At 42.9% G+C, this 14,866-nt stretch overlaps 1 protein-coding gene across 2 annotated transcripts in view; it reads right to left on the minus strand.

The window, feature by feature from the left end:
- Nucleotides 1–14,866, minus strand: part of ADCY9 (adenylate cyclase 9) — a 157,638-nt gene that overhangs the window by 29,213 nt on the left and 113,559 nt on the right. For both annotated transcript variants that reach the window (XM_064295495.1, XM_064295494.1), the window contains exon 3: nucleotides 9,308–9,498. In XM_064295495.1, the coding sequence (XP_064151565.1) occupies nucleotides 9,308–9,498 (191 nt within the window). The remainder of the gene's footprint in view (nucleotides 1–9,307; nucleotides 9,499–14,866) is intronic.

Here is a 14,866-nt window from a genome sequence, read left to right on the forward strand (position 1 = left end):
GAACTGTGCTCCAAAGGGTCTTCAATGGCTGATTTTTCCAAAGTAGACCCCCAGGCCTTTATCACAAGGCACCTCTGGGATAACCTTTCAGTTAGCAGCCGACCATGGATGCATCACCCATGGATTGCTAGAAAATGGTAGAGGGGAGTTTAAGCCCAGGCAGCAGAGCACTGGGTCCTAACCACCATGCACGTGGCATCTCCAAGTGAACAAGGACTTCCTCTGTTGTAACGTGGGGCAGAGGAATCCTCACAAAAGTCGCCACAGCTAAAAGTCATACCATCTCAGGTGGCAAAGCCAGGGCATTGCTATTTAAGCCAACGGACAAGGCAAAGGCACGAACACTTCAAAACAGGTGATTTCTGCTAACAAAGTATTGGAGAAAAATAGAAGCACAATATTAGAAGAAAATAGAGGAGCAATTATCACAAGAAAAGAAAGGAATCCTGGAAGCTGGAAGAATGGGAAGCAGACAGCCTAAGAACACTGGAGGCAAAATAACAGACAAACAAAAGCCTATGAAAGTCAGACACATAATCTCAAAGCCCCGTGGTATCAAAGCAAAGAACCATGCACATCTCTCCAGATTCCTTTGCCTACATGAGCACCGAGCCTAACAACCAAGGCCCCTTACGATGATGCAGGTTAAGAGTTTTTTTTTTTTTCTAGTGTAGATGAAGTTATATTCAGAGGACTGAAAGGCAAGGACAGTGTTACCATGTTGCAGAAATACTTCATCAAGAGTCAAAATGAGAAAATGTTTGGTATTTTATGTTATTCCATTTATGTGGAACACTTCCATACTTGATGATATCAGTTAAACGATGCTGGATATATCTTTCCATTTTGGTTCATATATATTTTTATACTTTTTATTTTGAAACAATTTGAGACTTACAGAAGAGTGGGAAAGATCATCCAGGGGTTCCCATAGTTTTCACCCAACTTCCTCTAACGGTAGCAGCTTACATAACCACAGTGTTGTTGGCTGCTGTCGAAGTCAGTTCCGACTCATAGTGACCCTATGAACAACAGAACAAAACACTGCCCGGTTGTGGGCCATCCTTACAATCATTGTTATGCTTGAGCCCACTGTTGCAGCCACTGTGTCAATCCACCTCGTTGAGGGTCTTCCTCTTTTCTGCTGATCCTGTACTTTGCCAAGCATGATGCCCTTCTCCAGGGACTGATTCCTCCTGACAACATGTCCAAAGTATGTAAGACGCAGTCTTGCCATCCTTGCTTCCAAGGAGCATTCTGGTTGTACTTTTTCCAAGACAGATTTGTTCATTCTTTTGTCAGTCCATGGTATATTCAATATTCTTCACCAATACCACAATTCAAAGGTGTCAATTCTTCTTTGGTCTACCTTATTCACTATCCAGCTTTCACATGCGTATGATGCAACTGAAAATACCATGGCTTGGGTCAGGCGCACCTTAGTCTTCAAGGTGCGTCTTTGCTTTCCAACACTTTAAAGAGGTCCTTTGCAGCAGATTTGCCCAATGCAACACGTCTTTTGATTTCTTGACTTCTGCTTCCATGGGTGTTGATTGTGGATGCAAGTAAAATTTTAGAAACCCTTGAAAACTTCAATCTTTTCTCCATTTATCACAATGTTGCTTATTAACATAACCACAGTACAGTTATCAAAACCAAGAAATTAACATTGGTATAATACTATCAACTAAACTACAGACTTCATTCAGATTTTACTAGTTTTCCTCCCAATGGCCTTTCTCTGGGCCCAGGGTCCAATCCCTGTTGCACTGAGTCATCATGTCTCCTTAGTCTCTTGTAGTCTACAAAAGTTCCTCAAATCTTTTCCTGTCTTTGATGACCTTGACACTTTTGAAGTGTATTGGTCAGATATTTTGCAGAATGTCCCTCAATTTAGGTTTGTCTGATGCTTTCTCACAATTAGACTGAGGTGGAGCCTTTGGGGGAAGAATACACAGAGGTGATATGCCCTTCTCAGTCCATCGTATCAAGGGGAACCTACCACTGATGTGGCTTATCAGTGGTATCTGCCAGGTGTTTCCAGTATGCAGTCACTATTGTTCCCTTTATAATTAATAAATATTTAGAGGGAGACGCTTGGAGGCTATGCAAATGTCCTGTTTATCTTCAAGCTTGTATGCACTAGTTTAGAATTCATTGATGGAACTGGCCTGCAGCAGTTATTACCGTAGCATTCTAACGGTGATTTTCCATTTTCCTCATTCCTTCTACATCTATTAACTGGAATTCTTCTGTAAGGAAGAGTTGTCAATTTATATTTCATGTGCTTCTCCTAATTGAAGGAAACACACACAGCTAAAATTACAGATAAAACTTGAAAAGTCCTTTCTTTTAGACTCACTTCCAGGACCAGCAGTCAGACTACCATTTATTTATTTATATAACAGCTTTATCTAGATACAATTCACATAAAGTGTACAATTCAATGGCTTTTAGTATATTCCCAGAATTACACAATCATCACCACAATCAATTCAGACTACCATTTATAACAAATACTCACTTAATTTCTAAACTTACAAAGTTTTATTGTTGTAGTTAGTTGCCATTGAGTTGATTCCGACTCATGGCGAGCCCACGTGTGACGAGTAGAACTGATCCATAAAGTTTTCAAGGCTGTGACCTTTCAGAAGCAGATAGCCAGGCCTGTCTTCCAAGGTACCTGATTGGGTTCGAGCCTCCAACCTTTTGGCTAGTAGTTGAACACTTAACCATTTGTGCCACTCAGAAATTTAAATACATATATTTAAATATATATGTATATATATTTAAATCTCTTACCTTTTCAATTTCTATAATGAACTAAATGTCCTGCACTGCCTCAAACTGAGCCTACTGGGCCTATTCATAATGATGTTATATCTAGATAAGAAGGAGGTAAAAGAAGTGATCTTTCATTTAATATCATTTTAAAAAGTCATGCTGACTGTCACAAAAGGACAGTCCCTGGGGCTAGACCTGTAATCTGACCTCAAAGGGCAATTAGAACCTTTTGAAAACAGAGCAGGTCTCTTGGAATGGCCCCCATGTAGGCACACGCTCATCCTCAGCTTCGTTACTAATTGTAAACATGTAGAAGGGCTGGGAGTATGCAGCCACGAGGTTCTGAATAATGGATTAAGGTCAGCACAAAAAGTGAGCCAGGAAGGTGCCTTTCTAAGGAGGCCTCAGAGATGAACTAAGATGCTCTCACAGCTCAAATGGATACCTGATTGGGACTAACGCAGTAAGAGCCATCCCAATCCTTGGTTTTCACTTTCTTTGTTCTTTATGAAGGTGCAGACCAGTTGTTTTTATTGATCTAGGTAGTCTAGGTCCATCCATCACCATGGTGCTCACAAACAGCTACTGTAGAGCTGATGTCACATTAAATAGGCCAAGCCACCCCTGGGCCTAGGTCATATTTGTGACTTGCTTATATCAGAGAGCACCTGGCTCCTACAATGACAACCAACTGGTACCTATGGAGAAGACAAGGTCTTCCTAAGAGATTCAACAACCTCCTGGGCAAAGCAAAAAGCTATCTCTCTGTGTCCTCCTGCCTTCTTTACTCCTACTATGGTTGAAAACCATTTCTCTGCATGGATGAATGGGTGTGCCAGTGTTAACTGAGCTTCTACTCCAAATCTAGCTTTCACACCCATTCCTTTAGTTAATCTCCACAACAATACTGACGGTGTTATCACCATAACCAGCGCACAGAGGAGGAAAACTGTGGCTTGCAAGAGTTAAGTGATTTGTTCCCAGTTCCAAAGCTGAGGCTTTGAGAAGCACCTTCTATTTAAGTACTGGCCCACAGCTCTGAAGCATCCATCAGTGACATTGACATGAACATCCTTTCCTCAACTGCTCGTTCCTTGTTTCTTTTCTTGACTCCCCGTCCAAGCTTTAGGGGCATCCTGGCAAGCTCAGGCTCAGGGAGCTAAGTGCCACAGTTCTGGGAGACCCCCTCTATTGTGCAATGCCAGGGCCTCGCGGATGAGAAACTCTCAAAAAAAAAAAAAAATACCAGCCACTTTAAGAGGCAAAGACGAGGGTGTGGGATGGGGTGTCCTTTGACCTATGACCTTAGAGACAAAGGTCTTGTCCTTTGACATCACTATTGTTTCTTGGTAGGTCATCACAGTACTCAGACCATTTTATGATATATTAGGTAAGAATTTTCCAGCCTTTTCCAACTATGAACTGGGAGATAAATTATAGACATATAGGGTTTGTATTCTAGGAACGAGACTTAGCCACGGAGCCCTGGTGGCACATTGGTTAACAACTTGGCTACTAACCAAAAGGTTGGCAGTTCGAATCCACCAGCCATTCTTTGGAAACTTTATGGGGCAGTTCTACTCTGTTCTATAGGATCACTATGAGTTAGAATCAACTCTACAGCAACGGGTTTAGGGTTTTATTTGTTTGGGTCTATATATCTCTGCCCAGCCTTCTGAGTTTGATCCGTCTTAGTCTGGCTCCTCAGAGCTATCTGTCTCTCTGTGTGTCATTAAAGAATGAAAAACTAAAGCCAAAAGGAAGTTATAATTTTCTACTATATGCCAATCATTGTGCCAGGCACTCAGGAAGTAGTATGTTAACACACGGTCTCTGCTTCAAAGAGCTGACAAGAAGGCACATAGAAAACATAAGAAAGTATTTGGGATAGTGTATGCTATGGACAAGGAGTACAGACTAAATGAAATCAGGATAGATGAAGCAGGGGGAGACAGCACCATCAGCCAGAGGAGTCATAGAAAACTCTAGGTAAGCTGAGCCATGAAATGTGTAGAGAAGCGATGGCGACAAAAGGTAAGCGATGAGCACTGTAGGTAAGAGGAGCCGGAGTGAGAGACTCTGTACCCATCCCGTTTACTGAGCACCTTTTCTCTGATTTCTTGGCTCTTGGCATGGAACTCTTTCCACCAAACAAGCATTCCCCCAAAAGATGTTACTCACAGCAATAAACCTGCAAGGTACATCTTGATAAAACAACTCTGTGGTCAAAGAGGGTTGAGAATTGCTACGTGCCACATCCCCCTCTGCAGATCTAACAATGCATGTTAGCATATTAAAGGCTCTAGAAGTCCTGCAGTAAAAAAAAAAAAACCCTTTTAATGTGTTTGATCCAGAATTTCCCAAGTGTATTTGATCACAGAATGCTCTTTTGTATGAGACTTCTTTCTACCCTGTGAAACAGATATCAGAAACCATGGCCTTACACCAGGCCTCTTCAACTAGGCAAGCCTTCCCAAGTGGGACAGGTGGGCAGAAGGAGGTGTGGGAGAATGTTACAGAAACCCACCTGGGAGTGAACTCTGGCTAGATGAGGCAGCAGCAGAGACAAAGGAAAATAAACGAAGCCTCTGGTAGGAAGAGTTAACAAACCCTGGGGAAAGGGATTCAGTGGAACTAGTCTGCAATTCCAGCTAATCCTAAAAGCTAACCTTAGTGAAGACAATGTAAGGCAACAAACCAACAGCACACATTTGTGGCACTTAAAAATTTATGTAGGACAATGATAAAGAACAACAACGAATCTGTGAAGCATCTCATAACATGGATGAATCTGGAGGGCATTATGCTGAGTGGAATGTCAATCACAAAAGGACAAATATTGTATGGGACCACTACTGTAAAAATTCATAAAAAGGTTTACATACAAAAAGAAACAATCTTTGATGGTTATGATGGAGGGGAGGAGCAGGGATAGAAAAACACTTAATAGGCAATAGGTAAGTGATAACTTTGGTGAAGGGTAGGACAGTACACAACACTGGCGAACCCAGCATAACCTGTACAAGGCAAGGTCATGGTGGCTCCATAGACACATCTGAACTCCCTGAGGGACTGAATTGCTGGACCGAGGGCTGTGGGGACCACTGCCTCAGGGAATATCTAGCTCAGCTGGCATTAACATAGTTTATAAAGAAAATGTTCTACATTCTACTTTGGTGAGTAGCGTCTGAGTCTTAAAAGCCTGTGAGCAGCCATCTAGGGTATTCCACTGGTCTCACTCCTTCAGGAGCAAGGAAGAATGAAGGAAAGTAAAGACACAAGGGAAAGATTAGTCCAGAAGACTAACGGACCACAGCTACCACGGCCTCTACCAGACTGAGTTGAGTACAACTAGATGGTGCCTGGCTACCACCACTGACTGCTCTGACAGGGATCACAATAGAGGATCCTGGACAGAGCTGGAGAAAAATGTATAACAAAATTCTAACTCAGAAAGAAAGACCAGACTTGCTGGCCTGATAGAGACTGGAGAGACCCTGAGAGTATAGCCCCCAGACACTCTTTCGGCTCAGTAATGAGGTCACTCCTGAGGTCCACCCTTCAGCCAAAGACTGAACAGGCCCATGGAACAAAACAAGACTAAAGGGGTGTACCAGCCCTGGGGCAGGGACTGGAAAAAAGGAAACAGGAAAGCTGGTAATAGGGAACACAGGGTTGATAACAGAGAGTGTCGACATGTTGTGGGGCTGTTAACCAAAGTCATAGAACAATGTGTGTACTAACTGATGAGAAACTAGTTTCTGTAAACCTTCATCTAAAGTTCAATTAAAAAAAAAAAAGTTTATGTAGGATAAATCCACCCAAAGAAAGTCTGAACAAGCAACTGATATTTTAGATCTGTATTGTTCAAAAACTCTTAACTTAAGGGAGGTTTTATGTGCCAGATTATAATCTATGTACTATTAAAAACAGACCTGTTCAGGATTATAATTCATAAAGATTCACCCACAGTTACACAGGGCTTGTGGTTTACAAGGCGCTTACAGAAGCCTGATCTCCTCTGATCCCTATCACAAAAACTGGAAGCTGGGAAGGTGAGATTGAAAAAATGGTTTCCCAAAGTGACAAAGCAAGGAGCAGGAACCCTATCTTTTAACTCTTCCTGCTCTTTCCACTCCAACCATGGGAATAATTCTAATTTTCTGGGGTAGTCCTAGTCTCAGATATCTAATTATTCCTGTAAACCATTAAAACATTCCAGAAATTATACTTGAAGGTCTACCTTTCCCTTCTGGAAGGGCCACAGAGAGCCTTTCTTGGTTTGAATTCCTTTTGGTGAACACAGGCAACTTCACAGGTCACAAGATTTTCAGAAAACTTCCAATGATTATGTGGAAATTTTATACATGGCAACAATATGCTCAGTAGTTTTGCCCATCCAGATCAAAGCACATCAATGACTAATCAAGAAAAGTTCTTCTGGAGTGAAGGAGACCTTCTTAAGGGAATTCGGCATGAAGACACTATCACAAAAACTGCACATATGTAATATGATGAACTCAACAGCTTCACTCACTAACGGATTGAAACAGATGAGTCATCTAAAATGGCAGACACTAACAACAAATCGTTTACTTTTAGCTTTGAAATCTATTTCTCTACTTAAACATGGCTCAGTCTGAAGTCTGGAGGAAATCATTCCTCCCAAAATAAAAAAGCCATGTTTGGAAGGCCAAGTTTCTGTGTTCTTCCCCTGCACCAATCCTTCCTGGCCCAGCACTCGTAACATACGAGCACAGAGCTCCTCTCTGCTGCAGAGCATCAGCCCCAGCAAATTGTCTGCATCTAAAGTTTGCAGATTTTAAGGGAACTGCTGACATAGGAGCTATTATGCACGTGCCAGAAAGAGTATGGGAAACAGAGGGTCTCACACCAGCGTCCCAGTGGTTCTCAACCAAAGGACATGTGGCAATGTCTGGGGACATTTTTGGTTGTCACAACACGGAGGGTGCCCTCGGCATCTAATGGGTGGAGGCTAGGGATGCTGCTAAACGTCTCACAATACACATAACAGTCCCATAGCAAAGAATTATCTGGCCCAGAACGTTAACAGTGCCGAGGTTGAGAAACCTTTCATTGAGTAAAAAACACAGGGTAAAAATGAACATCAGTATGTCAATAAACTTGGACATGATAATTACAAAAAGTGACCGGAGGATAGGTTCTATGGATTCTGACACAGTGAGATAATCTGGATGCCCCAGCTGATGACCATATTATTATGCCTGTTAAGCTTAAATATCAACAGCTAGCTTTCAAATATGCTCATGAATGTTGATAAGGAGGAACATACTGGATTAAAGCCCAAATGACAGCCCACCATCCTGACAAATATATTATTTTGTCACTTGAGGGCACAGTGAGGTGGGACTGCTATGATGATCTTTTTTTTTTTTTTTTTAATGGAAACAGCAAATATTTAAACTGTAAAAATAAAAAGTACGGTGGAGGAACTAAATCAGTTGTATAAGCTGAGGACCAGCTCAGAAACTGGATGGACTTCACACATCCAGGGCTTTGTAATCGCCTCTGATATAACATCAGTACAAAGAGGGGCACTCCCAGGCAGCTACCAGGAGGTCTCTGTCCTGATAAGAGATACCATGATGTTCCTGGCAAGCCTGCACTTGCTCAGGGAGATTTGTCACAAGCTTTACCCACACCAACAGAATTTAAAATAATCATAAAACACTGCATTCCAAGAGACCTAGGCATATCTGAGAAAGTGGGCTGTGAAATAAGATACAAACACACTCTCCAAGCAAGATGCAAGGAGAACCACTTTTACTATCATTTACCATCGTTGTTGTTAGTTGCCATTGAGTCAATCTGACACATGGCAACCTCATGCGTATTAGAGTAGAACTGTGCTCCATAAAGTTTTCAGTGGCTGAGTTTTTGTAAGCAGATAGACAAGCCTTTCTTCTGAGGCACCTCTGGGTGGGTTCAAACCACCAATCTCTGGCTAGTAGTTGAGTGCTTAACCATCTGCGCCACTCAGGGATTTCATTTATCCTTAGGTTTTAGAAATCCCAGAAGACACCACAGGTTGCAGAAAAATAAAACAACTAACAACTCAAGGGAGAAATATCTTTATGCAACAGAGAAAGGAAACAGAGGTAATATGTCCCAGGAAACCCTGGTGGAGTAGTGGTTAAGAGCTAAGGCTGCTAACCAAAAGGTCAGCAGTTTGAATCCACCAGATGCTCCTTGGAAACTCTGCGGGACAGTTCTACACTGTCCTATAGGGTCACTATGGTATGAGTTGGAATCGATTCGATGACAATGGGTTTGGTTTTTTTTTTTTGTTTGTTTGTTTTAATATGTTCCAAAGAAACAAGCATTTTAAAAATGCCAGATGCTGCTAACTTTATACTAAAAAATTCTGAAAACCAAATTGGAAGGGCATGCCACAGACCTGAAGGTTGTTATGCTTTTACATGTTCTACTGCAGAATTAATATGAAGTTTTAGAGGTAGGAGGGAAAAAAAAAAAAACTAACCTTAAGGTTATCAAAGGTTTTGACAGTCTGTGCCAAGTCACTGACACTCCCTGGTGATGCTGTCCCCTGTAACCTAGGGCCTGAAGACCCCTGGGAGCCGCCAATGACCTTGAGGCCAGAAAGCAAGGCCTCTGAACAGCTGCAATGAGACTCCTTCGCTCTCTGACCCGATATCAGGTATGTCTTCAGACCTATGGACAAAAGTTACAATCAGCACAGATGGAAACCACTGTCGAGTTCGAAGCAGCGTGATCTCGTTATGGAGGAAGTGCTCCTGAAACACTGAGGGCAAAGTGAGAATGTAAGTATGTCACAGTTCACTACCGACTTCTGTGATCTTTCCAGAGATGTGGCCTCAGGAAAACATCTGCCTTCATGACACACCATTTACTTACATTATGTTTTCTTTGAATAGTGACTGCACATTGTACCTTTAGGAGCAGAAAGAGGCATTATTAAGAGGTTCCTCATGAAAGGGTCATGTGGCCTCTTTGTGAAGGCAGCAAAGCAGATTTACAGTTGATGCTCTAAAGGTCTTGGGTTTGTTTCGATCTGTGCATACCAGTCACTGACGTTTATAATGAGCAGACCTTAAAGCAGTGACCATCTTACTTCAGGGACTGCAAAGCTACCATGAAAAGTAGACTCACAGGGGTATGAAAACCTCCCTTGATTTAAATGTATCAGGTATCTATTGTCTGTTCAACCCGAACATTCGGCTTTAGTGAAGCTGTCATCTACCTGTGTTTGATTATCTCATGAAATCCCCACTTTAAAAAAAAAAAAAAGTTGGTCAGATGACAATTAACCTGCATCATTACAATTCTCATTACAGGCTGAAGTAAGACATTAGTACACACTATACCATTAAGCAGCTTTAAAAGGCATGTCCCTGGCTCCAGATATTCCAAAGAACTATCTTGCTGGAGAAATAATAAACCCATTGCCATCAAGTTGATTCTGACTCACAGCAACCCTACAGGACAGGGTAGAATTGTCTTGTAGGGTTTCTGAGGCTGTAATCTTTACGGAAGCAGACTGCCACATCTTTCTCCCACTAAGTGGCTGGTGGGTTCAAACCACCAACCTTTCGGTTAGCAGCCACCAGGGCTCCTTCCAAAAAAATACACATCACAGTTTATAACTGGGTGAACCCCAGTCTTAACTAATTAAATGGGTAAACTTGGAATGAAAATTTGAAGTGGAATATGACATATGAATAAAAGTACTTTTATACTAATGTCATACACAACACTGAGCCGATTTTGTTATTTCACCCTGGGAGAGAAAAAAACGCCTATTTCTGACCTGTTTTGGGGTCTCTGAGCTGTGAGGGCCTATTCTGGCTTTCTCAAAGAAGGGCATAGGAAGGCCTGTTCCCTGGGGATTAGGAGCTCAGTCCATGGTCTTCGTGAGTCCTGAGTGTTGCTGGTATGTCTGTGGGGCAGGGAGGTGGTGAGGGGCCAGGGAGAGCGAAGCAGAAGGCTCAGGGTCATGTGCTAGTATTGCAGAGGCCACCTCCGGTCCCACCTCCTGGCAGAGGAGGGGCAGTTTTCTGACTGAAGGGTGAGGACTTGTACTGGAGAGAGCACTGTCCATTTGTCTTCGGCTGCCTCTGACCACAGGGCAACGATACCTGACTGAGGCTGCTGCCCCCTGGTTAAGGACAGCCCTGGGAGCAGGAGGGCTGAGGCCTCTCAGTCTATCAAAGCCAGGACAGGTCCTTCATCACAGCAACTATTCATCCAGTCCCTGTGCGGCTCTGTAACTGCGAGAGGTAAAGTGGCCTTTCCTGGAGAAAAGGTTTAGCACAGAGAGCTGAGAGTCCCCAGGCCTAAGAGTATGACCTAAGACCACATTCATAACCTGTTCTTTTTAAAAATGCCGAGTCCATTGCCTGAAAGGAGAGGCCTATCTAACCTTCCCAGCAGAACAGGCCACAGAAACCTGTCTCCATAGTCACCAGTTTGAGTTACTCCTGGATGCACACATCCCAGAGGTGAGTTGCTACTGTTGTGACTTACCGAGTCACTGTTCCTGAGTCACTGATGAAGCACCGACTAATTACTAGGCACTGTGCTAGGTGCTGAGGGAACAAGAGTACACACGTCAGCCGTAGTCCCACCTGCATGGAGCCATCACCTGAAACAGGACTGCCACAACCAACAGGAGATCACATCTTGGGGCGCTAAGCCCCATGACGAGGAGAAGTGGGGTATGCTGGGAGGCCAGGGAGAGGGTACCTCACAAAGACTGGGGGTGAGGAAAGGCCTCTTGGAGGAAGGGAGATGAAAAGAGGTCAGCCAGGTGAAAGCAAGAAGGGCCGAGGCTGGAACAAGTGTTACTAGAACAGTCCATGAAGAGACCTTCCAAAAAGGAGGCCTTTGGAAGCATATGTGAGCAATGGGAATGAGTGTAGAGTGGCTGGATCAGAGAACATGTATGGGAGTGTGGCCAGCACAGAGAATGTGTACGGGAGTGTGGCTGGAGAAGAGCTGCAGACTATGGTGCAGGGCACCTCGTGAGCCTTTTCAAGTGGGTGCTGTCAAGTCAATTCTGACTCATAGTAACCGTGCAGGACAGAGTATGCCCGGTAGGGTTTCCAAGTCTGTGATCTTTACGGGAGCAGATTGCCAGGCCTTTCTCCTGCACACCCGCTGGTGGGTTCAAACAGCCTACTTTCTGGTTAGCAGCCGAGCGCTTTAACCACTGTGCCACCAGTGCTACTTCTCATATGTTAGCCAGGCTCATCTCCTCATAACACGCAGCCATGGACAAATTCCTCCATCAGACAGGCACACATCAGGGAGTGCCTCCTCCCCACTTCTACAGCCTTTACAAATTAAGCTGATAGAAGACGTAGATGTTGGGCAGCTCATTCGTTGGTCAGATGATGGACTTCAAAAGGTGGGGATCATGACTGATGTGTTCACTCATCTCCCCTCACCCCCCGCCCCAGCTCCTACTAAAAAAACCCCTAGAGGGTGGCAAACTGTAGGTGCTTAATAAATGTCTGATAAATGAACAGCAACTCAGTAATTCAAAATAAACTTTTGCTTTAGAATGAGATCTCCTCAGTCACCAACTGGGAGACAGTGTAATGGGCACAGCTTGGCGATGGTAAGAGTTAGGGGATGCAGAAGTCAGGTGTACCACCTGGCAGCATTTCGTTCCGTTGTGCATGCAGTCACCATGAGTCAGGGGCCAACTCGACAGCAGTTAACAACAACAGCCCCCTGAAATGTGCTGAGAGACACTGATAAGGTATGCTTCTATTACAGGCAGTCGTGTGTGATGGTTAAGGAGATGGAGCCCTTGAAGGCAGATTCAACACAGAGACACTCAATCTTTCTGCATCCCAGTTTCCTCATCTGTACAGTGAGGACGGGAATAGTACTTACTTCACAGGGTTGATGTGAAGATAAAATAACTAACATGCACAAGGCCTTTACAATAGTGTCTGGCATCTAGTAAGCACTCAACGACATTAGTTATTATTACTGACTTGGACTTTTCACCTGCTTATCACTGGAAGTCTCCTTCTTATTCCTTCTATGCACAAAAGCATTTTGGAGTTTGACATCAATAATTAGCCCAAATCTGTGTCTAACTTGAGTTTTTCTTTATGGAACCCCTAACTAAATTCAGGTGGCGCTTAGCTGACCAATATGAAATATCAGCTCTGAGAAACAAATCAGGGCTGAGTTGCTGAACTCGAGCCTAGCAAAAGCCTTAAGTCAAGAGAATTTATAAGAGATAAGGATTTAATAAGTGACCACACACATGGACACTGGGGTTCAAGTTCATTAGAATAGCTCTTTTGGAACAGAAGGCCAAAAGAAGGCAGCTAAATGTTTTAAGTGTAGGGTAAACTGGAAAATAATTAATAAAATTTCTTGTAATTTTTCCTGGTAATTGATTTTAAACCTGACCAACATTTATGCCTTTTATGAGTTTAATTTTAGAAAGGCTACAGGAATGGGAAAAAACATAGTTCCTCAAGTGTGCACATCTAATAGTGGAATTTGTCTGTAGGTGTGTATCATCCATTTGGGGCGGGGGGAGGACAAAAACTGTGCCTTGCACACAGCTCGTGCTGACTTTTGGTGAGCTGGGTGTAATTTGAAAGAGTACCTAAGTCCATTTTGGAAAAGAAAGACTCTTCTGGCCTACTTTAAGCATGGTCTTTTTCTGTAGGACTCTTGCTTAGGAGTGAGATATCCTCAACCACCAAGAATCAAGAACCTGACTGCCAGAGTTTCATTTTACTTGGATCCACAATCAACACCCATGGAAGCAGCAGTCAAGAAATCAAATGACGCATTGCATTGGGCAAATCTGCTGCAAAAGACATCTTTAAAGTGTTCAAAAGCAAAGATGTCACTTTACAGACTAAGGTGCACCTGATCCAAGCCAAAGTATTTTCAATCACTTCATATGCATGTGAAAGCTGGACAATGAATAAGGAAGACTGAAGAACTGATGCCTTAAAATTATGGTGTTGGCAAGGAATGTTGAATATATCACAGAGTGCCAGAAAAATATGTCTTGGAAGAAGTACAGCCAGGATGGCCCTTAGAAGCAAGGCTGGCGAGATTTCGTCTCAATGTACCTTGGACGGGTTATCAGGTGGGATCAGTCCCTGGAGACGAACATCATCCTTGGTAAAGGAGAGGGTCAGTGAAAAAGAGGAAGCCCCTCAATGACATGGATTGACACAGTGGCTGCAACAATGGGCTCAAACATAGCAACAATTGTGAGGATGGCTCAGGACTGGGCAGTGTTTGGTTCTGTTGTATACAGGGTGTCTATGAGTCAGAACTGACTCAATGTCACCTAACAACAACAATCTAGAACATTTCCACAATGTCTTTTATAAAACTGACATTTTCAAAGAAAAAAAAAAAGAACCTGACTGCCAACTAATCAGAAAGGGAACACTTGAGAAAGGAAAGAATGCTTTAACACAGGACCATGGGAGTTAACACCAAAACATAACAAACAGTAAAAGCTTACATCACTGGCAATTTAAAAAATAAACATAAGAGAAACAATTAGTTTGGGCTAGTTCACAAATATTCTAAAAACCTTTTTTTTTTTACTTTGTGCTGTTTTCTTCCTCCTAAGCAGGTTTGAGATGGCCAAGTAGCATGAGAATTATTCACATAAAATGCAGTCAATCAACAAAAAATAAAGATTAAAAGCATTCTTGTTCTTAATCTACCAAGTAACCATTATACCAACACCCACTGCCATCAAGTCAGTTCCAACTCATAATGACCCCATAGAGTTTCCCAGGCTGTAAATCTTTACAGAAGCAGGCTGCCACATCTCCTGCGGAGCTACTGGTGGTTTTGAACCGCCAACCTTTCAGTTAGCAGTCAATCACTTTACCCACTGCACCACCAGGGATCCTTTATAAAAGTATAGATATCATTATATTTCACAATTATCTTTTGCTTCTACTTAAGGAGAGCAAAAGCTTTCGTAAAAAAAATAAACACCTTGCTCATCATTAAAACACTGTGGACAGATCCTTGAGGCGGGGCCAAGATGGGA

Source organism: Loxodonta africana, chromosome 12, assembly GCF_030014295.1.
Source record: "Loxodonta africana isolate mLoxAfr1 chromosome 12, mLoxAfr1.hap2, whole genome shotgun sequence".
Taxonomy (NCBI): domain Eukaryota; kingdom Metazoa; phylum Chordata; class Mammalia; order Proboscidea; family Elephantidae; genus Loxodonta; species Loxodonta africana.